The sequence below is a fragment of the Nyctereutes procyonoides genome, unplaced genomic scaffold (genome assembly GCF_905146905.1).
Source record: "Nyctereutes procyonoides isolate TBG_1078 unplaced genomic scaffold, NYPRO_anot_genome, whole genome shotgun sequence".
NCBI lineage: Eukaryota > Metazoa > Chordata > Mammalia > Carnivora > Canidae > Nyctereutes > Nyctereutes procyonoides.
Window position 1 is genome coordinate 856,307 of NW_026575152.1, and position 24,672 is coordinate 880,978.

A 24,672-nucleotide genomic window follows, 5' to 3' on the forward strand; every position below is an offset into this window, starting at 1 on the left:
TGCAGATTTCCAGTTATGGAATGAATAAGACACAGGAATAAAAGGCACATCATAAGAAATATAGTCAATGATACTATAATAGTGCTATGTGGTGACAGAAGTTAGCTACACTTGTGGTGAGTATAACATAATACTTGTTGAGTCTCTATATTACACACTTGAAACTAATATAATGTGAATCAAATAAGTTTAAATAAATAATAAATAAATAAATAATAAATAAATATCATAGGAATATCCTGAATTCACCTCACTTGGACACAGTAGATCAACAGCTATGTATGGAACAATCCCTTTGGAAAAAGTACTGGAAATTAGCTGAGCTGTTGCTCCACAATGAAAGATAAAAGGGCCATGTCAAAATGGGTAGGAGAGGCAGATACGAGATCTTGCCAAAAACCACACCCCTCGTATAGTAACACACAGTTGAGAGGTATTTCATAAATACAGAGCAAGGGGTTTAGGCTACCTCAGGCACCCCAGACCTTGGGACCTACAATGGAGAGATAAGCCCTCAAAGTGTCTGGCTTTAAAAACCAATGGGGCTTACATCTAGGAGATCCTAAGGGCTGTAGGGAATTGAGGTTCCATTTTTAAAGAGCCTGCACATAGACTCATTCATCTTGGGACCCAGTGCAAATTCAGCAATTTGAATACCACCTAGAGTATTTATTAAATAAATTCATTTGCTAATCTTAATACATCTGCCAGAGCGGCAGGGGCCTTTTGGCCTCTCTCTGGGGTTGATGGTGCTGGTGGGCACCATTTTTGCACTGTTTCTCTACTTTGCTAGTGCCGGTAGTTGTGGCCCACCTCTGCATTCTCCTGTGGTTCCAATAAAGCCAGCAGACATGCACAGAAAGCAGACTGAAACACCTACATCTCTCTATGAAAAAAAACAAAAAAACAAAAAACTATTTTACTTGTCCTAGAATTTCAGCCAGAGGGGTAGCCTTCAGGATTGCCTCATACCTAAAGGCCTCAAAGGTGAGAGAACATAGGCTGGAGGTTGCGATCTTTGTGCTCTCCCTTGGCCTCACTGCAGTTTGCCAGTACCTCAAGAAATGTTTTTATATACTTGTCTGGAACTCAGTTTTTACAAGGTAGCACCTCTACATGGACTGGTCTTGAGGCCAACAGGGTTTACAATTGTGGTCCTACAGGATGCTATATATTTGCATCCTTTAAAAATTGGTGCCTGAGCATCTGGCTTCCAATTAGCCTGAAAATAGGTGCTAAGATCCCTCCCTTTGGAACACAGGCAGGGTTTGGCACAACTTTAACAGTTGGGACTGATCAAGAATAAAGCAGGTTGCTTAGACAATCACAAAGGTTTCAGAGACAACCAAGAGCCAGGACAGGGTTGACTAAAGGTTCATCATCTACACAAGGCCACGCATTCAAGACCGGGAAAGGAAACTATTTTACCTAATACATAGTAACAAACACAGTCAAACAAAATGAGGAAACAGAAGAATATACTCCAAACAAAAGAATATCATAAAATCCCAGGAAAAAAAGCCTTAATGAAACAGAGATATTTACCTGATAGAGAGTTCAAAGTAATAAGCATAAAGATGCTCATCAAATTCAGAAGAAGATGAATAAAAACAGTGAGAACTTCAAAGAGAGATAGACAACATAAGAAAATACCAACAGAAGTCAAAGAGCTGAAGAATACAATAATTCAACAGAAGAATACACTAGAAGGGTTCAATAGCAGACTAGATGAAGCAGAAGAAAAGATCAGTTATCTTGAAAACAAGAAAGTAGAACTCATCCAGTCAGAGCAGCAAAAAGAAAACAAATAAAAAACCAAAGATAGCTTAAGGAACTTATAAAACTACATCAAAGAGAACAAAATTCACATCATAGAAGTCCCAGAAGGAGAAGACAGTAAGGAAGGAACAAGAACAAGAACAAAAAAACTTATTTGAAGAAATAATGGCTGAAAACTTCCCTAATATGGGGAAGGAAACAGACAACCGGATCGAGTTAGTTCAGAGAGTTCCAAATAAAAGGAACCCAAAGACAGTTACACCAAGACACTTTATGATTAAATTTCAAAACTTAAAGATAAGAAGAAAATCTTAAAAGACAGTAAGAAAAGAACTTGTTACATATAAGGAAATCCCCATAAGGCTATCAGCATATTTTTCAACAGAAACTTTGCAGGCCAGAGAGAGTGGTATGATATATACAAAGAGCTAAAAGGAAAAACAAAAAAACAAAAACAAAAAACAAAAAACAACAACAAAAATTTCCAACCAAAAATACTCTGAGAAAATTATCACTTGAAATTGAAGGATTTTTTCCAGACAAACAAAAGCCATGTTCATCTGCACTAAACCAGCCTTATGAGAAATGTTAAAAGGACTTTTTTTAAGCAGGAAAAAAGGATACTAATTTGTAATCACAAAACACATGAAACCAAAAGTCTCACTGGTAAAGATAAAGATATAGTAAAGGTAGTGGATTAATCACTTATAACTAGTATGAAGGCTAAAAGACAAAAGTAGTTAAAAAAAACTATAACTACAATTGTTCTTTAAGAGATACACAAAATAAAAACATGCAAAATGTAACATAAAAAACATAAAATGTGATGGAATAAAAATGTAGTTTTAAAATGTGTTCAAACTCAATCTGCTATCAACTCAAAGTAGACTTTCTTTTATATTATGTGAAGTTATATGTGAAACTCATGGTAACCACAATGCTAAAACCTATAGGAGATACACAAAAGATAATGAGAAAGGACTCTAAGCATAAAACTAAAGAAAGCCATCAAATCACAAGGAGAGACAACATAGAGAGGAGCTACAAAAGAGCCAAAAAACAATGAACAAAATGGCAATAAGTACATACTTATCAAAATTATTTTAAATGTAAATGAATTAAATTCCCCAATCAAAAGATATAGATTGACTGAATGGGCAAAGCAAAAACAAGACCATCTCTATACTGCCTTTAAGAGACTCATCTCAGATGCAAGGACATTCACAGACTGAAAATGAAGGTATGGAAAAAGATCTTCCATGCAAATGGAATTCAAAAGAAAGCTGGGGTAACTATTTTTATGAGACAAAATAAACTTTAAAACAAAGATTGTAATTGAAGACAAAAGGTGAGCATTACACAATAATAAAAGTGTGAATATAGCAAGAAGATATAACATTTGTAAATATTTAATGCACCCAACATAGGATTGCATAAATACACAACAAATAGGGATCCCTGGGTGGCGCAGCGGTTTGGCGCCTGCCTTTGGCCCAGGGCACGATCCTGGAGACCCGGGATCGGATCCCACGTCGGGCTCCCGGTGCATTGAGCCTGCTTCTCCCTCTGCCTGTGTCTCTGCCTCTCACTCTCTCTCTGTGTGACTATCATAAATAAATACAAATTTAAAAAAATAAAAATAAATAAAAATAAAAAAATACACAACAAATATTAACAGACCTAAAGGGATAAATTGACAGCAATACAATAATATTGAGAACTCTTAATATCCCACTTATATCAATGGACAGATCTTACAGACAAAAAATAAATTAGAAAACATTGGCCTTAAATGACATGTTAAGCCAGATGGACTTCATAAATATATACAGAACATTCCATCAAAAAGCAGCAGAACATACATTCTTCTAAAGTGCACTGAAGAACATTCTCTAGGATAAATCATGTTACTACCAAAATAAGTCTCAATAAACTTAAGAAGATTAGATTTATGTCAAGCATCTTTTTCTACCATAATGGCATGAAACTAGGAATTAATTACAAGAAGAAAATTCATAAGTATGTAGAAATTAAACGACATGCTACTGAATGACTAAGGGTCAACAAAGAAATCAATGGAGAAATGAAAAAAAAAAAACCTTGAGACAAATGAAAATGAATTGTAACATACCAAAATCTATGGGTTGCAGCAAAAATAGGAGAAATTGAGAAAACAGTCCCACTCACAACTGCTTAAAAATAATGAAATATCTAGGAACAAATTTAACCAAGGAAGCAAAAGACCTGCACACTGCAAACTGTAAGACATGGACGACATAAATTAAAGAAAGCATAACTAAATGAAGATATATTTTATGCTGAAGGATTGGAAGAATTAATATTGTTAAAATGTCCATGTTATCCAATGCAATCTACAGAATCCTTGTAATTCCTATCAAAATTCTAAAGGCATTTTTCACAGAAATAGAACAATCCTAAAATTTGCATGGAAACACAGGGGATCCTAAATAGCCAAAGCTATCTTGAGAAAGAACAAACCCAGAGGCATCATACTCTTTGATTTCAAACTGTATTACAAAAGTAGAGTAATCAAAATAGTATGGTACTGGCAGAAAAACAGACACATAGATCAATGGAACACAGTATATAGCCCAGGAAAAAACCCACACATTTATGGTCAGTTAATTCAGAACAATAGAACCTAGAATATACAGTAGCAAAGACAGTCCAAAATTGATGGTGTTGTGAAAACTGGACAACCACACAAAAGAATTAAATGAGAATCTGGGGCAGCCCAGATGGCTCAGTGGTTTAGCGCTGCCTTCAGCCCAGGGCCTGATCCTGGAGACCACAATCAAGTCCCATGTCGGGCTCCTGCATGGAGCTTACTTCTCCCTCTGTCTGTGTCTCTGCCTCTCTCTCTCTCTCTCTCTCTCTCTCTCTGTGTGTGTGTGTGTGTGTGTGTGTGTCTCATGAATAAATAAATAAAATCTTTAAAAAAAAAAAAAAAGAAAAAGAAAGAATCTCATACCAGAGAGCTAGGCAAGATGGCAAAAGAGTTTGGGTCCTCAATTCATGTGGTTCCACAAAACTTACATATATAACTTTCAAAACATCCTGAAGAGCTACGAATTCAACCTGAGATGAACAGCTGGAGTGCTACAGAGAGAAAAGTGATTGCTTCTGACAAGATAGGAAGCTGGAGAGAGAAAAGGTGGGGGAGGGGAGCTGTGGCAAACTGGGTCCAAAAGCTGAGCTGTGGACAATCGGGAGCTTTAAAAATCTGCACCTGAAAGAATCTTCCCTAATTGAAATGTGCTCAGTGGGGAATAGGGCAGAATCACAGGGGTTCAGTGAGTCTCAATATTCCCCAAGACACAATAAGGATAGGGAGCACCTAGGCCAGTGTGCCCTGGGAGACTGTGGTTTGGTACTGGCAGGGGTCTGTTGGCTCCAGAGCTAGAGATCTGGCTACCATCTCTCCCCCCACACCCCCACACCCCGCCTTTCACCTGGGGGAGGTGTGGCCTTGAGGGAACAAAGGCCTCACAGCTCATACTGAGCCTAGCACCTGGCAAGGGGCAGGGCACTTCTGCCCAGGCACAGACACCTGATAATCAGTGCAGCAGACCCCTATCTCCAGAAAACAGCTGGAAGAACAAGGGAAATGCAAGTTTATTGACCAAGTAGCACTGGAAAGCTCCAGGATTGAGGGAAAATAGTATGGAGAACTAGAGGTTTTTCCTTACAATTCGTTTATTTTTCTGGTTAAAAATTTCCAATATTTTTTCTCTTTTCCTGCCTTAAATACAATATTTTACCAACTCTTCATTTTTAAGCTTTTTCCCTTTAGACTTTCATATTTCTACAATTAGAAGTCTTAGATATATTCTTCATTATTGGATTCTTTTCAATGTATTCAACTTAATTTTGGTAGATATACAAGTTATGTTTTTTTTTTAACTTGTTTTGTTTTATAATGGTAGAAGTTAGTGCCTTCTAACACAGAGACCAAAATACACCGAGAAACAAGTGGAACACCATATTGGTTCATTTTGTGAGACTATATTCTCTCTTCCTTCCCATTCTGCACCCCTCTTTTAACTTGTTTCTGTGGTTGATGTAGGGTCTCTATATTTTACTGGTTTATATAAATTTGGAACTGAGGATCTTCTAACGTGCAGAACAAAATACAGTCAGAAACAAGAGGATCACCTTCTAGGTCCCCTCAAGGAGACTATATTCTCTCCACTACCACTTCCTCACCAAACCCTTTTTTTCTTTGTTTGTTTATTTTTTATTCTTACTATTTTGTTTTAAAATTTTTCACTTTCATGGTCCTTTTGTTTTATTTTGTTCTGTTCTTCTTTTTCTTTTATTTTCAGACCTCTTTGACCTCTTTGGAATTGTCTAGAGTATATTTTACTAGATTATGGTTGATATTTTTGACTCTGCTCACTCATACAACTCTGCACTGGATAAAATGACTAGAAGGAGGAATTTACCACAAAAGAAAGAACCAGAAGTAATACTCTCTGCCACAGACTTGGTGGTTGTGGATTTGAATACATGTCAGAGATACAATTCCATACATGTAAGAGATACAATTCCAAAGTACAATTATAAAATTACCAGTGTCTCTGGGAAAAAAAAAGTATAAAGGATTCTAGAGATTCTCTTACTCCAGAATTGAGATCTAATCAGGCCAAAATTAAAAATACTTTAACTGAGATGCAGTCTAAACTGGATGTTCTAACTGCTAGGGTTAATGAGGTGGAAGAGACACTGAGTGACATAGAAGGCAAGTTGATGGAAAGGAAGGAAGCTGAGGGGAAAAAAAAAAGAGAGAAAACCAATTAAGAACCCACTAGGAAAGGCTTCAGGAAATTAATGATAGCTTGAGAAGGAATAATATTCATCTTATTGGGATTCCAAAAAAGGACAGGAGAAAGAGAGAGAACCACAACGTATATTCAAACAAATCATAGCTGAAAATTTTCCTAATCTGAGGAAGGAAATAGGCATTCAGATCTAAGAGATAGGGAAGATTCTCCCCCCTCCAAAGAAATCAACAAAAACTGTTCAATACCTCGAAATTTAATAGTGAAACTTGCAAATTTCAAAGATAAAGAGAAAATTCCAAAAGAAGCTAGAGACAAGAGATTCTTAACTTATATGGGGAGAAATACTGGATTAACAGCAGATCTATCCACAGAGATCTGGCAGGGCAGAAAGGGCTGGTGTTATATATACAGGGTACTAAATGAGAAAAGCATGCAGCCAATAATACTTTATCCAGCAAGACTCTCATTCAGAATAGAAGGAGAGATAAGAACTTCCAGGATAGATAGAAATTAAAAGAACATGTGATCACAAAACTGGCTCCACAAGAAATATTAAGGGGAACCCTGTAAAAGAAGAAGGGAGCCCAAAGAAACAATCCACAAAACAGGGATTGAATAGGTACTACTATTGCCCTAAATTCATATTTTCCAAAAGTTACTCTGAACATAAATGGGCTAAATGATCCCATCAAAAATGCACGTATCAGACTGGATAAAAACACAAGACCCATCTATATGCTGTCTATGAGAGACTCATTTGAGACCTAAGGATACCTCCAGACTGAAAATGAAGGGGTGGAGAACTATTTGCCAATCAAATGGTCCTCAAAAGAAAGCTGGGGTAGCAATCCTCATATCAGATGAATTAGATTTTATGCCAAAGAGTATAAGAGATGAAGAGGGACACTATATCATTCTTAAAGAGTCTATCCAACAAGAAGGCCTAACAATTATGAATATTTATGCCCCTAATGAGGGAGCAGTTAAGTATATCAATCAATTAATAACCCAAGTAAAGAGATACATAGATAATAATACATTAATAGTAGGAGACTTCAACACAGCGCTCTTAGCAAAAGACAGATCTTCTAAGCAGAACATCACCAAAGAAACAAGGGACTTGAATGATACACTGGACCAGATGGATTTCACAGATATATATATATATTATATATATAATCATCCCCTCCTAGTGCAATGGAATACACATTTTTCTCAAGTGTACATGGAACTTTTCCAGAATAGACCACATACTGGAGCACAAATTGGGTCTCAGCCGATACCAAAATATTGAGATTGTCCCCTGCATATTTTTAGACCACAATGCTTTGAAACTAGATTCAATCACAAGAAAAAATTTGGAAGAAACTCAAACACATGGAGGTTAAAGAGCATCCTACTAAAAGATGAATGGGTCAACCAGGAAATTAGAGAAGAATTAAAAAGATTCATGGAAAGTAATGAAATGAAAATACAACGGTTCAAAATCTTTGGGATACAGCAAAAGTGGTCCTAAGAGTGAAATACATTGCAATACAAGCCTCTCTCAAAAAATTGGGAAAAATTCAAATACAAAAGCTAATCTTATACCTAAAGGAAATGGAGAAAGAAGAGCAAATAAAGCCTAAACCAAGCAGGAGAAGATAAATAATAAGGATTAGGGTAGAACTCAAGGAAACAGAGATCCCAGAATAATTATAGGACAGATCTACAAAACCAGGAGCTAGTTGTTTGAAGGAATTAGTAAGATAGACAAACCCCTAGCCAAACTTATTAAAAAGAAAAGAGTGAAGACTCAAATTAATAAAATCATGAATGAAAGAGGAGAGATCACAACCAACACCAAGGAAATACAAACAATTTTAAATACATATTCTGAACAACTATATGCCAACAAAATAGGCCTTTTGGTAGAAATGGATGCATTTCTAGAAACCTAAAAATTACCAAAACTGGAACAGGAAGAAATAGAAAACCTTAACAGGCCAATAACCAGCAAGGAAATTGAAGTAGTTATCAAAAACCTCCCAAGACACAAAAGTCCAGGGCCAGAGGGCTTCCCAGGGGAATCATACCAAACGTTTAAAGAAGAAATGATACCAATTCTACTCAAACTGTTTCGAAGGATAGAAGTGGAGGGAGTACTTCCAAACTCATTCTATGAGGCCATCATTACCTTATCTCAAAACCAAAGACCCCACCAAAAAGGAGAATTACAGACTAATATCCCTGATGAACACGGATGCAAAAATTCTCACCAAGATACTAGCTAATAGGATCCAACAGTACATTAACAGGACTATTCACCACGACCATGTGGGATCTTGGTTGTTCAACACTTGTAAAATAATCAATGTGATAGATTACATAAATAAGAGAAAAAAACAAGAACTGTGTGATCCTCTCAATAGATGCCAAGAAAGCATTTGACAAAATACAGCATCCATTCCTGATTGAAACTCTTCAAAGTGTAGGGATATGGGGAACATTCTTCAATATCATAAAAGCCATTTATGAAAAGCCCACAGTGAATATAATTCTCAAGGGGGAAAAACTGAGAGCCTGTCCCCTACGATCAGGAACACAACAGGGATGTCCACTCTCACCACTGCTATTCAACATAGTATTAGAAGCCTTAGCCTCGGCAATCAGACAACAAAAAGAAATAAAAGGCATTCAAATTAGCAAAGAAGTCAAACTCTCCCTCTTCACAGATGACATGGTGTGGTATATAGAAAACCCAAAAGGCTCCACCTCAAGATTGCTAGAACTCATACAGCAATTCAGCAATGTGGGAGGTTACAAAATCAATGGACAGAAATTAGTGGCATTTTTATGCACTAATAATGAGACTGAAGAAAGAGAAATTAAGGAGTCAATCCCATCTACAATTGCACCCAAAATCATAAGATACCTAATAATAAACATAACCAAAGAGGTAGGGACACCTGGGTGGCTCAGTGGTTAAGTGCCTGCCTTCAGCTCAGGGTGTGATCCTGGAGTCCCGGGATCGAGTCCCACATCAGGCTCCCTGTATGGGGCCTACTTCTCCATCTGCCTATGTCTGTGCCTCTGTGTGTGTGTGTGTCTCCCATGAATAAATAAATAAAATCTTTTTAAAAATAACCAAAGAAGTAAAGGATCTATACTCTAAAAACTACTGAAGACTTATGAAAGAAATTGAGGAAGATGTAAAGAGATGGAAAAGGATTCCATGCTCATGGATTGGAAGAGTAAATATTGTGAAAATGTCGATGCTACCCAGGGCAATTTATATGTTCAGTGCAATCCCTATCAAAATACCATGGACTTTCTTCACAGAGTTGGAACAAATAAGATTTGTGTGGAACGGGAAAAGACCCCAAATAGCAAGAGGTATGTTGAAAATGGAAACCAATACTGTGAGCATCACAATGACTGACTTCAAGCTGTATTACAAAGCTGTGATCATCAAGACAATATGGTACTGGCACAAAAACAGACACATAGATCAATGGAACAGTATAAAGAATCCAGAAATGGGCCCTCAACTCTATAGTCAACTCGTCTTTGACAAAGTAGGAAAGAATATCCACTGGAGAAAGGATAGTTTCTTCAAAAAATGGTGTTGGGAAAATTGGACAGCCACATGCAGAAGAATGAAACTAGACCATTTTCTTCCACCATACACAAAGATAAACTCAAAATGGTTGAAATGTGAAAGATCTAAATGTGAGACAAGAATCCATCAGGATCCTAGAGGAGAACACAGGCAACACCCTTTTTAAACTTGGCCACAGCAACTTCTTGCAAGATACATCTATGAAGGCAAGGGAAGCAAAAGCAAAAATGAACTATTGGGACTTCATCAAGATAAAAAGCTTCTGCACAGCAAAGGAAAGAATCAATAAAACTAAACGACAACTTACAGAAGGGGGAAGATATTTACAAATGACCTATCAGATAAAGGGCTAGTATCCGAGATCTATAAAGTAGTTGTCAAATTCAACACCCAAGAAACAATCCAGTCATGAAATGGGCAGAAGACAATAACAGACATTTCTCCAAAGAAGACTTACACGTGGCAAACAAGCACATGAGAAAATGCTCCTCATCACTTGCTATCAGGGAAACACAAATAAAAGCCACAATAAGATACCACCTCACCCCAGTGAGAATGACTAAAATTAACAAGACAGAAACAACAAATGTTGGAGGGGATGTGGAGAAAGGGGAACACTTTTACACTGTTGGTGGGAATGAAAACTGGTACAGCGCCCCTGTAAAACAGTGTGGAGGTTCCTCAAGAAGTAAAAAATAATAAAGCTACCGTATGACCCAGCAATTGCACTACTGGGTATTTTCCCCGAAGATACTGATGTAGTGCAACCTAGGACACCTGCACCTCAATGTTCATAGTAACAATGTCCACAATAGCTAAACTGTAGAAGGATGTCATTTGGCAGATTAATGGATAAAGAAATGTGGTCTATGTATACAATGGAATATTACTCAGCCATCAGAAAGGACGAATATCCACCATTTGCTTCAACATGGATGGAACTGGAGGGTATCATGCAGAGTGAAATAAGTCAACTGGAGAAGGACAATTGTCATATGTTTTCACTCATGTTTGGAATATAAGAAATAGTGAAAGGGATTATCAGGAAAAGGAGAGAAAGTGAGTGGGGAAAAATTAGAGAGGAAGACAAACTATGAGACATTGCTAACTCTAGGAAGCAAACAAAAGGTTGTAGAAGGAGAGGTAGGTGGGGATATGGAGTAACTGGGTGACAGGCACTAAGGAGGGCACTTGATGGGACAAGTACTGGGTGTTTTACTATACGTTGGCAAATTGAATTTAAATTAAAAATTTTAAATAAATAAATCAACTCAAAAAAAGAAAACAAATCTTATACCACACACAAGAATTAACTTTTAAAATGGATTAAATATTTGAATGTAAGACTTGAAACTGTAATGTTTCTATAAGAAAATAAGGTGGTAAGCTTTTAGACATAAGTCTTGGCCATGACTTTTTGGATTTGACTCCAAAGGCTAGGGCAACAAAAGCTAAAAATAAACAAGTTAGGACTACTTCAAACTAAAAACAAAGATAAAAACAAAAACAAAACAAACAGAATTTCTGCACAGTGAATGAAACCATCAACAAAATGAAAAAGCAAACTTTTGATTGGGATGAAGTATTTGCATATATCTGATAAGGGGTTAATATCCAAAATATGTAACGAAGGGCGTCTGGGTGGCTCAATCAGTAAGTGTCTGACTCTTGTTTTTGGCTCAGGTCATGATCTCTTGGGTTGTAGAGATCAAGCCCTATGTCAGGCTCCAGGGGAGTCTGCCTGAAGATTCTTTCCCTCTGCCCCTCCCTCCACTCCTCTCTCTCTCTCTCTCTCTCTCTCTCTCTCTCTCCCATAAATAAATGAATAAAAAAAAGTTTAAAATATATAAAGAACTCATACATCTCAATAGCAAAAAAAAAAAAAAAGTCTAAAAATGTGCAGGGGATCTGAACAAACATTTTTTTTTCCCAAACAGACATACAAATGACTAACAAGCACACAAAACAATGCTCAATATCACTAATCATCAGTGAAATGCTAATCAAAATCACAATGAGATATCACCTTACACCTGTTAGGATGGATATTATCAAAAATATAAGAAGTAATAAGTGTTGAGAAGGATGTGGAGAAAAGGGAACATTTGTGCAGTGTTGGTAGGAATGTATATTGGTGTGGCCACTACAGAAAATAATATGGTATCTCCTCAAAAAAATTAAAAGAAAAAACAACCTATGTGACCCCAGCAATTCCATTTCTCGGTATTTATTCAAAGAAAAGAAAAGCACAAATTTGAAAAGGCATAAGCATCCTTATTTTATTATTTGATGACAGCATTACTTACAGTTGCCAAAATATAGAAGCAATCTAAGGGTCCATCAATGGATAAATGAACACACACACACACACACACACACACAGTGGAATACTATTTAGTTTGAAAAGAAAATACAATCTTGCCATTCACAGCAACATGAATAAAACTTAAGGGTATTATGCTAAGTGAAATAAATCAGACAGACAAATACAATTGCCCTATGATTTCACTTACATGTGGAATCTTAAAAACAAAAGAAATGAACATGCAAACCCAAACAAAACAGAACATATTGGTGGGTGCCAAGGCGGGAGGAGGATTTGGATGGGGAAAGTGGGTGAAAGGGATTAAGGAATACAAACTTCAATTATAAAATAAATAAATCATGGGGATGTAATGTATAGCATGGTGACTATAGTCAGTAATATTGTATTGCATACTTGAAAGCTGCTAGGAGAGTATATCTTAGAAGTTCTCTTCATAAGAAAAAAATGTAACTTTGTATGCCTACATATGGTAACTAGATGTATTGTGATGATCACTTTTAAGTATATATATATATCTTTATATATATATATATATATATATATATATATATATATATATATATACACAATCTTTGTGTTACATACCTAAAACTAATATGATGCAATATTTTAATCATAGCTAAAAAAAAAAAAACTATACTAAAATTCTACCAGGGGACACAACTTGAAACTGTGAATCATTTTTATTTTTCTGTGTAAAATCATTTACCCTCTATGAACCTCATTCCCTCAATGCTTCATAGAATAATGTTTAGCATTCAACAAATTAACAAGTGAGAATTCAACAATTAACAAGTGAGAAACTTATCTGTGAACTTTCATGTTCTATAATCATTATTGTAGTATCATTTATTGAGTGTGAGCATCATTTATTGAGTGAGCACTACATTTGAGAATATTAGGTAATATCTCACTCAATTTTTATAATGAATTTACAAAGTAAATGTTATTATACTTACTGTACAAATGAAAAAAGCCTCAACACAGGATTATTATATGTCCATAGTAACATAGCTAACAGATAAATAATACATTCTTTTTATTCATAAGTAATAGATATGATATGAATACTAGGTCTTGTTGAGGACAAATTCATGTGATTTCATTGTTGGTGACTGATTTGCTCATTATGCTTTCCAATTCTGACAGGTACCAATGGACCGATATATCTCACAGAATTCTCCTGTTGTTAATATATTTTTAATCCGTGTATTGTCTTTACAAAAATCAATACACTTTCATAAATCATTTGGAAATGTGATGAATTTTAAAATAGTTGTATTTCATTATGAAAAGAAAAAATCCTCATGTAAGGGGAGGGTAGATAAAAAAAGTTCTAGAAACACATTAGATTATAAATGGAACACAAGTAATCTGCTGAGAGGAATTCACTTTGCTTACAAAGAAGAACTGTACTTGGTATAAAGATGATTTCCCGAAGCAGTCAGTGTATGCCAACGGAAAAGACTAAAAGATACTCAGTGGGAAGACCATCTCCATTTATTTTACTCATACAAAGCCATTGATATTTTTTTTAAAAACTCCTTATTCTATTTTTAGTTAGTGTCCAGTCAGGAAGCTGACATTTTACTTGGTGTTCTGTTTCCTCTTAGAAATTCAAGGCCATAGGAAATGCCATGACTAACCACATGAAAACAGGACCCGGAGTTGACAATAAGGTTTAGTTGGTGTTACCTCATTTATAATGATCCAGTGACAGTCAAAAGCAACCAAATTCGTCTCCACAACCTGAAATAGAAGAGAAACCATCCATCAGTCAGCATTAACAGTGAAAACCAAACCAAACCAAACCAACGTACTTGCAAAGGGCCGAATAAATCCGTATCACATGTTAGAAAGATCTGTTATTAAATTAAAGATGGAAAACTGTTAGCAGAGCACTGTAGAAGCATTTGTGTTCAATGTGTAGATGCACTGTAGTCTTGCTAATTAAGTTTGAAAGTAAAATTCTTCAAAAGCCTAGAAAAACAGGTTTCTACTAAAAATATATATATACTACTACAACGTGATTTAACCAGGAGTGTAGGTCAAGTCACATTTCCTATTCCAAATAAACTTTGATGGCTTTCTATTATCTATCCAAGTATGTATCCCTCCACAATCTGACTCTAACTTAACATTCTTATCTTCTGCTATTTCTCTGTGTATGTATGCTTGCTATTTTCTTAAAGTAAACTGCTCTATGTCCTGAAAAGCTTTGTGCTGTGTTCTCTAAGAACCAAGTGTAAAATTATCTGAATGTAAAAACTAACAGCAATAAACATTATATTAATGTTAAGTTACGGATGGATAACTTCAGTAGCTTTTAGCTTGCTAATAACATAAGCACAAATAATTTATGTAAAAGGAAAAGCAAACAATATATAGGTATTGATCTTGATTAACTGAATAAATTGATTCTAAATGATTCTTGGCTTGGACTAAAAAAGTAAGCTGGGGGCTCCACATATGTGTGGAGCAGGTGTGTGTGTGTGTGTGTGTGTGTGTGTAATGGAGGTAGTTTTTGTATCACTTTCCATTCTATCCAATCTTATACACATTTTATTTTTTTAATTTTTTTCTTATACATATTTTAAAGTATATTCTTGTGATTCATGCCATGGGGCATATAAACACTTAACAGGTGAGACTGTTTTGTCAAGGATTATTCTGATATTTTCAGCAATAATGCCTAAAGATTGGGTTTTAAACGAAGATGCTTTCTAATAACTATTAAGGAGTTGTTATAATATAGTCATTGCATTTTGCTGGTTATTCTTTGTCAGACTGAGAAATGACTGTTGAAAAATGCACTGAAACATGAGAAATACAATTGGAAATATGTTTCTTGTATGATTCAATGTTTTCTGAATGGATACAGTTATTTTCAGAATCTTTGTTTTTTCCTTTAATTTTGGTATAACTTTTGTACTATTTCAATATGCACTGCATTGGTCCCTATGACTTTATTGAAGTGTATAGATAATACATTATCATAGGAGTGAAGGTATGTTATTTATTTTTAAGTTATATCATTGTCATTTTCTGAAATACATATAGTTTTCATTTACATAGGAAACAATGTAGAAAATATGACTGGCAGTTTTCAGTTTTAAAAATCACTTTATTCCATTAATGACAGCATTTATCTCTAATTTTATGATTATATTTTTTAAATCACCTTAGACAAGTCATCACTGAAATTATTAGCAATAAAAAGTGCTAAAAAATAAGCAGGAACTCCATAAAAATTTAGGGAAACACAAACCAGAGACTCTGATATAAGGAAAGTAGTTCGTCAGATAAAATAGAGAGTAATATGTTTTTTTAAAAAGTCCATGACTAAAAAAAAGCATGACCAAAATAAGAAAACATCAAGAATTCAAAGAGAAATGAAAGCCAAGGTATAGATCAAAAGAAGTACTGGAAAAAAAAAAAAGTACCGAAGCAATATCAATAGTAGAGTGAGGAGATGACTCAGTTTAGTTTAAAATGTCTTCCTTTTGAAAATCTGTACTGTTTGGACAGATTAAGCAACATTGGGGCTATAAGAACTCTTCATTAACCTGTGGACATTTTTAAGTGAAAAGTTGTCTTATACAACAATATTTAGGGAAGAGGTAGAAGGTAAAGTTTACAATGGTGATTTACTGATAATTTGTCTATACCATTAGTCCTATTCATCTTTCGCACTCTGACTTGAAATAAACTTTGAGGCAACAGCACGAAACAATATAGAGGTACAGGTTCAGTCTTGTGTTTCAGTGGAGGAGACAGGCAAATATCTCATCTAAGGCCAGGGTTCTACTGAGAATACCACCCTCTTTTAGGAGGCTTAGGGTCACCAGGTCTTCTTTCACTCTTGTCCTTAATTTCACTCATCAGTGTAAATACATAAGACATTTTACAGCACAGATTGGAAACAAGGAAAAAGATTATTAGTATATTACTCCAGATAAAGAAATAAATCATTTACTACAATAGCCTGAGTTCATGCTTCTTGATACATCACATTTTGGGCCTACTTGTGGGATTAATTTAGCCTATTTTATCTAATGTAATGCATTTTTATTAATCTTAGCTATGCACCTTTTTTAACCTTAATACATTTTAATAAACAGCTCAGAGTGATTTTAAATCCTGTGATTTTATAAAGGCATAGTTTCAAGACTATGCAATATTTGTTGGCCTTTTGATAAATGTTGAATATTCAGGACTTCTTTTATGAGCCTAGTTTTTTTTTTTTTTTTTTGGAAAAGGAAAACAAATTATACTAGAAAGTTACTTAAGGATGAAAAGGTCAATAGGTCTGTCCCATTAATTACATACCAAAATATGTAAACACAACTAAAATCCATGTATTAAAGTGACACCATGTTATAAAGAAACTTTGAAACACTTTTATCGCTATATTGTACACAAAATGTTAATGCTTTCATTCATCATCTGAGGAATGGTCCACTGAAGGAGGACTATATTTTCCTTATATTTTACATCTTCATGCATAAACAGTGTGCTGGCATGACTTCTCTGATTTTTTCATAATTGATTGTTACTAAAAGTAAGTGATGTGAAAAAGCCACTAATTAAAAAGGTAGCTGATATCTATAATGGAAGGAGCATTTAGTAAGGGGCATAAAAAATGATAAGTAGTTCAATAGTCTAGATTGTGGAAACCTGGTAGGCTTTGAGTTCTTTAACTTAAATGATCGGAATAGATACATAGTACAGATAAAATAAAATCTACTACTATATCTATACTATATATAGTGTGTGTGTTTGTGTGTGTATATATATATTATATCTATTTATCTATATGGAGATATATTAATATAAGATAAGATTTAAATATAAGATAGAAATAAATATATATATCTATATGGAAAGATGATAGATAGATAGATAGATAGATAGATAGATAGATAGATAGATATCTCCTTCAGAAAGGTAAAATTACAGCAGAGTTAAAAAATAGAAAGGAGTGATAATGCGGTTTAAGCTTTTCACATGTGATCTCATTGAGCTAACATATAATGAACATTCTTAGGAGAGACCTATTTGAATAAAAAAAGAAATTCTCAGCTATCTATGTGGATAACAAAAGCAAACTAGCTACTGCAAAGCCAAATCAATTCATCTGATAATTTTTCTATTTTTTAGTAACATTAATCCTTTTCCACTTGATTCACCTCAGTCTCAGTAATGCTGCATCAAGTAGGAGAATTATTAACTTGAAGGACTGAATTACCTCTGGATAAAGGATTAGGAAATGACGGTAAGATATTCTAGAATTTTTTTAAAACCTTTATATTTATTTCCAGAATTATGTTAGAAGTCAAAGAGGGAAAATTGTTTCCTTTCGCCATCTTCCTTACCTAAATATCTCATCTCCTTTTTCAGCAGTAAACATATTTGAAGCCAATGAAAAAGATTAAGCAATTGATTGATTTTTTTCCTTTTTTCACTGGGGCCCTGTTTTATATCTGAGAACATCATTGTAATAGTTGTGTGTTCTCATCTACAGATTCTTATACATGTCTAGCAAGTTAGTAAACACTAATTGTATTTTTAACCCAAAATTTCAAAAAAAAATTTAGATTGCTATGGAATATTGAGGATCCTAGAAATAACATATATTCTATTACCATAATGATAAGAAACATTTCTCAAAAGATCATATTATGCTGGAGCTATTAAGTCAGCATTATCTTTGGGCAAGTCAGCAAGGAAAAACTAATCCAACGGGGACTTTTGTATGTTTGGTAATCAAAATAACAGAAAGGAAATATGGATTTCCCTTTGTAATCTGTTCCTCCTCTTCTTCTTACCCCATACTCCTCTCATCGTTATACATGTGTATACTAATAATGTAAAGGAGTATGGTATACCTTCATATAGAGTTGCTTCAACATTTAAATGAAGTTACATAGTTATAACAAATGAGACTACCCTGCCTCCCAAGAAGCTGAGCTTATTTTAAGGGAATTGAACGAAAAAGGGGGAAAAAATCAAGCCCTGTCAGGAAGACAAGCGATGAGTAAGGACAGACCATCTGTCACTGGCAGGAACTTTAGAACTTCTGAATCTTTAGAAAAGCCTGACAATTTATCACCATGTCTTCCATCATTTATCCTCAAATCTTTAGATGTGCTAAATATAAGACAATCGGAAGCAGAGAAATTGCCAGAGCGTGTATCTCACTGGTAATAAATGTGGAACAGTTCCTACGAGCACAGAGGACAATTTAATTGACTAAACAATAACAGCAACTTGCTGTTTTTCACTCAACCTTGTGGCTTAACTAAATTAAACTTGTTCCCTTTGCAGGATGCACTAAATATTGCACATTTATGCAAAGGGTTCCAGTCCTCCATGCATCTGTAGCAGCGAGGATATCAGGTGCTTATTTCCTGTTCCTGTCTATTCCAAACTGTAAGGTGTAAACATGCTGAAACAAGAGGCCAGAGGAATATTAAAGAGCTACTCCTTTCCTGGCTCCTTGTTATAGCAATACTATAGTTTCTATCAGTATTTCTAGAACTATGTTCTGTGGGATACTTCTTCCACTAAAATTCATAAGCATAAGCATAAAATTCTATAGCAAATAGATTTAGAAATGCTAGGTTTAATCAAATTAAATAGATGTCATTACTGTATCACTCCTCAAAACTTTGAGAAGGTTAATATAAATATTGAAATACAATTAACTTAAAATTCATATTTTTTTTTTTAAAGATTTTATTTATTTATTTATAGAGACAGAGAGAGAGAGAGAGGCAGAGACACAGGCAGAGGGAGAAGCAGGCTCCACGCAGGGAGCCTGATGTGGGACTCGATCCTGGGTCTCCAGGATCACGCCCTGGGCTGCAGGCGGCTCTAAACCGCTGCACCACCGGGGCTGCCCTAAAATTCATATTAATAGGTAATACTGCTTTTATTTATTTATTTATTTATTTATTTATTTATTTATTTATTTATTTATTTATTTTTAAAGATTTTATTTATTTATTCATGAGAGAGACACACACAGAGAGAGAGGCAGAGACACAGGGGGAGAAGCAGGCTCCCTCTGGGGAGCCTGAAGTGGGACTCGATCCCAGGACCCTGGGATCATGCCTTGGGCTGAAGGCAGATGCTCAACTGCTGAGCGACCCAGGCATCTCACTGTTTTTATTTATTAATATTTGGGGACATATGGCTTCACTCTATGATCATGAGCTCTAAAGTAAAAGAGTCAATGCCTCCATTTCCTTACAGTGTGACTTTGAGCAAATTATCAACCCTACAAGCTTCAGTTTCCTCAGTTGTTACTAGGATTAATGCTAGTGCCTACATAATAAAAATCATAGTGAAGACTAAATGCAACAATGACAAACTCTCAATAAATACTAACTCTTCCATTGTAATTAATATGCTTTATGGAGTTCCAGGAGAAGATATTTGGAATGTGGCATATTCCACAAGTACCTGTGGAATTAGTACTTTTGGGGAAGTGTAGACTAGAATCAATTTAGCCACACATTCCTAAGAGTTTCCAAAATTTTATTGAAGCAGGAGGAATGTTCTAATTTTAAAATCAGGGTCTTAAAATAATCCTATGGAGAGAGTGATTAACAGAGGATGTTTTCCGTAAAACAATAACAAATACAAAAACAAAAGTTGAATTACCATATTTTCTGTAAAATTCAAATTCATATGTAATCGTTTTGGCTAAATAGTGATACTCTCTCTTTACTCCTTTTAGCTTTTTTCCCCCTTTCTAATTAATTAAAAGAAAAGAAACCAAAATAAACCATTATACTCTCCTCCAATAAAGTATAGAAAGGGAATATACTGTATATAAAGTTTATAGCGCGTAGTAGATTTTTTAGTAAGAGATCGGTGGATTTACAGTCCAAACCCCACATTCAATGTTCTGAGTGTCACATATGACTAAACGCACTGCCACAAAGTTCTGTTTAAAAAATGCAATCAAACATACTAATGCTTCAAAATGTAAAGATACAAAATATCAGTCTTCTTAAGGTAACGTCAACCTGAAATTCATTTCCATTACTTGTAAAAAAAATTTTAAGATAAGCGCTTTTTCATTTTTCTTCTCCCTAGAACTGCCAAAGCACAAGTACAAGGAGATGTTGCACTGTTATTTGCATAGATTCCATTTTTAAATCCCAAATATATCCAGCAGATGGCATCAGTAAGCCCTCGAGCTGATACTGGGCAACATGGGGATATTCTGAAATGACTGCCTTGTTTGCATTTCCCCTTGAGCCCAGCATGGGTCCGCAACTCTCCTCTGTTCTTATCCAAGCAGCTACTATCTGCCATCCCACTCTGTGCCTTTTGCTTTAGAATCTCTGCTCTGATCTTCCAGCTGGAAGACCACAAATACGCTTTCATCCAAATCCTCTTTCCATTACTGCCAAAGTTATTTCATAAACGGATATGCTAGAATTATTGTTACTGCTGTGCAGTTGGGTCTTCCCACACCCCCTGGGAGATGGAAATATGCCACTGCTGAGATGTGGCCAAAAGTATGGTACCTGCTATGTTTCTTAATGTGGAAAGATGGGAGCGCGCGCATATACACGAAATAGAGGATCTGCATGCGACATATACCCACCTTCCTGTGTCCTAAATTACTGAACAGAGATTGAAAATGATTAAAAGTGAACTCATGATTTCAATACTTTGACGGATGAGGATATAAATAAGGATTTGACATTTATTTCCAGTGCAGAGGACCACTGTATAACTGTTTTAATTCTTTCTGAATTCTTGCTTGCATTGGGGTTCTTTTAGATTTCTGATGTGGTGATTAAAGAGTACTTCTCTCGAAAGAATTAGGAAAAGCATGGTTGTTGAGAGACTGTTAGTCAACCTTTGGCACAAGGGAATTACATTAAAATATTTTTCTGATTTTATTATTTAATAGCTAAATGATTCTTGACAGAGTAAATTAATTCCTAAGCATAACTGGCAAACAAATAAATACAAGTTCTTGCTTGGATTTTGATATGGATTTAAAATGATGATTTGGGGGCACACTGGCTCTTAATTGCTAGGACTTACGAAATAAGGCTTTCTTGTTATATTGAAGCAAATAAAGGGGGGGGAAGCTTCTTAGAGAAAAGTCTGTTGATCACATCAAAATGCAACATACAAGCTTTTCATCACTGTGAACTTCCATGCTTTGTTTTGTTCTCCCCCACCCTTCCCCCCTTAGTTTCTTTTGATCTCCTCTGTATCTTCTCTCTTTGACAAAGCGTTTCTCAAAACTCAGACTGAAGTCAGCTTTCCCAACTCTTCCCTCTCTAAGCCCAGGAAGTATGTCCCCAAGCTCGTGCTCATCTAGCATGCTGAACAAACCTGTATCCAAACTTAAATTACACTTAGTTATGTAACTGACTGTGAGAACTGTGTTGTGTTTTATATTTCCTTCTTGGTTAACCTGACTGGCTTTCTTGCTGGTCCTTCCAGTTCAGCGCTGCTTTTGTCCTTGCAGTGGGAGAGATGTACAGAGCCACATAGCCCTTTGCATTTCTTGTGGGACTCGGCAAAAATATCACTTCCTCAGGAATGACTTCTATAATCACCCACTCTTGCACCACCGATACACTTACCCCAAGGCCAACACACACACGCACACCACACTGACACACACGCACACTTATTTACTGCCTCTTTCCATGCACTAGGAATATAAACTTCACAATGCTAAGAATTTCAGTTTGATTATTGGTCTACATTCTAAGAATAATCAGTGATACATAGTAAGGTTTCAGTAAAATTTGTTGCCAGGCACAAGGCAGATTTTCACTAAATGTTCTTTGTAGGAAAAAAGACAACTCTTTAGCTCCAACTCCTGTTTAGATATCTATGGATGTCATTATCTCAACTGGGACAAAACCATTTGATAAACTTGTATTGGAAAGAAGTCACAGGGTGGGATTTAATTTTTAAAAAATAAATAAATAACTAGAAAATTACTCCATTCACATTTTCTCAAATGAAGAGATCTTGATTATTTATGTGGTAATGAAGTATAGAATTATCATATTCAAAATATCCAAAGTCAAAAACCTCAGAATTTGGAAGTTATATGATATTGGAAGAAAACATAAAATTTGAGTAACTGAGCTTGAGTTCAAATGCCAGATCGCCTTACTGATATTCGGATATATTACTTGCCTTGAATCTCACTTTCCTGGTTATGGGAATAATGCTTTTTTTTCTCAGATAGTGAGGCCTAAATAGATGAATGTCTCTAAAGCACCTAGGACATTGCAAGTACTCAAAATTACTAACCTCTTTCTTTTGTAAACCTTTTTAGCCTTCACTCAGGTTACTGCAGTACTTTTGACAATAACTCATAAATGACTGAGTGTATTTTTCAATTCAGCAAAGACTTGTTGAATGCTATTTATAGCATATATAAATAATAAAAGCTAATATTTGTTGAGTGCTTATTATGTGCTGGGCACCAAGTGCTTTTACATTATACAATAACTTATCTAATGTTCACTATATCCTTATGATGTAAGTACTACATTTATGTCCACCTTACATGAGCATAAACTGAAGCAACTCACCCAAATCATAAAGCTGGGTGTGGAAGCCAGAATCAATAACTAGTAAACAACTTCCCTACATAACGTTTTCACAGCCTTCATCCAAGTTTCAGAAACCATTATGCTTTTTTCAGAATTAAACTGAATATTGTACATTGCATGATACACATTGTTTTACGTATTTAAACTCAATTATATAACTTTTTTCTATCTGCTGTTCACCTTTGAAAGAGTATTAGCCATAGAAAATTTTGAGAAATGCAGGCAATTTTACCCACCGTTCTGCTCCATGATCTTTGCCTTCTATAATATATATATATATATATATATATATATATATATATATATATATATATATTGCAGCTATTGCTTAATCAAAGAAACAATGATCTGTTCCTATGATCTCTCCATAACAGAATTTTTGATTATCATTGCAGTATAAAGGGTCCAAAGCTTCTAGAAGAGAAAATGTACAATGATTCTCATTGTGGCAATAAAGCCATCAGGCAACTAATTTCTGCCATTAGTCAGTTAATCAGTTTTCTACTGTTCGTTATATAACTTGGCCATATTTTGGGTTGTTGATAGCTCATCATTGATGAAGCCAACATGGATACTATTATTACTCATTAAAAGACATTCTTAGTTCAATATGTATGTTATCTTTGGCCTCTTCTAATATTTTAGAGGTACTCTGCTTTCTAGAATATCAAGAGTGATATAAAATGTTGATGATTCTAAACTCAAAATACTTCTCAGGGGAGAAAAGGTATTCAAAAGGTCTTATTAGTTTTGATACACAAAGTACCCAAAAGAAAAATAAAGAGAGGCAAAATGTGAGTTTCCATGGCCACAATCCTAAATTGTTTGGGTCATTCTCAAGACATTGTAGCTCATTGGAGGTATGATCCTTGAATATTTTACAGAATCAAAACAAGACCTTCAAGCTTGCTGGAGTTTCTAAATTTCTTTCATAAAACTATACCTTGTGGCCTACTATAAAAAAATGTTTTCAATGGTGTTGGACTTGACAGCATGGATACTTTCCAGAATTTCAAGCAATTGACTCTCCCGTCTGTGCTTTTTCACTATGGTGAAATATAAACCATCTTTTTCTTACCACTGACAAATCACCTTATGGTGTTAGAACTGTGTTTAGTAACAAAATGTCAGTTGAAACTGAGGCACCAACTGTTAACTGCTCAAACAAAATGTCATTTGTAGAAAAGAATTACAGAGTTTGACAAAGGAACCTATGCTATGATCACAGAATGCAAAAATCTTCAAAATGATCTGACACATTTTATAATTTTCATTTATCTTAAGCCTTTTCATAAATTATTTTTTTAATTTTTTGAATTTTGTTTACATGTATGCTTATCTGTCTGTTTATAATTGCACAACTTCTACAAAATGAGTGTTACCCCACATGTCACTTGCATTGTTCCACCTTTCCTAGAAATGGATTACACAAATGTATTATTTAGCATCACTGCAAAATTCATGGCTTCCAATCCCTACTGGACACTTAATTATAACTAGAGATTCTTCTATCTATATACCCAGTCAGTTTGCTCCTCCCCATTCCCC

At 35.1% G+C, this 24,672-nt stretch overlaps 1 protein-coding gene across 1 annotated transcript in view; it reads right to left on the reverse strand.

Annotated features, from left to right (window-relative positions):
• Window positions 1-24,672, reverse strand: part of GRID2 (glutamate ionotropic receptor delta type subunit 2) — a 1,428,782-nt gene that overhangs the window by 532,915 nt on the left and 871,195 nt on the right. The window contains exon 5 of the mRNA XM_055313240.1: window positions 14,207-14,260. Within this exon, the coding sequence (XP_055169215.1) occupies window positions 14,207-14,260 (54 nt within the window). The remainder of the gene's footprint in view (window positions 1-14,206; window positions 14,261-24,672) is intronic.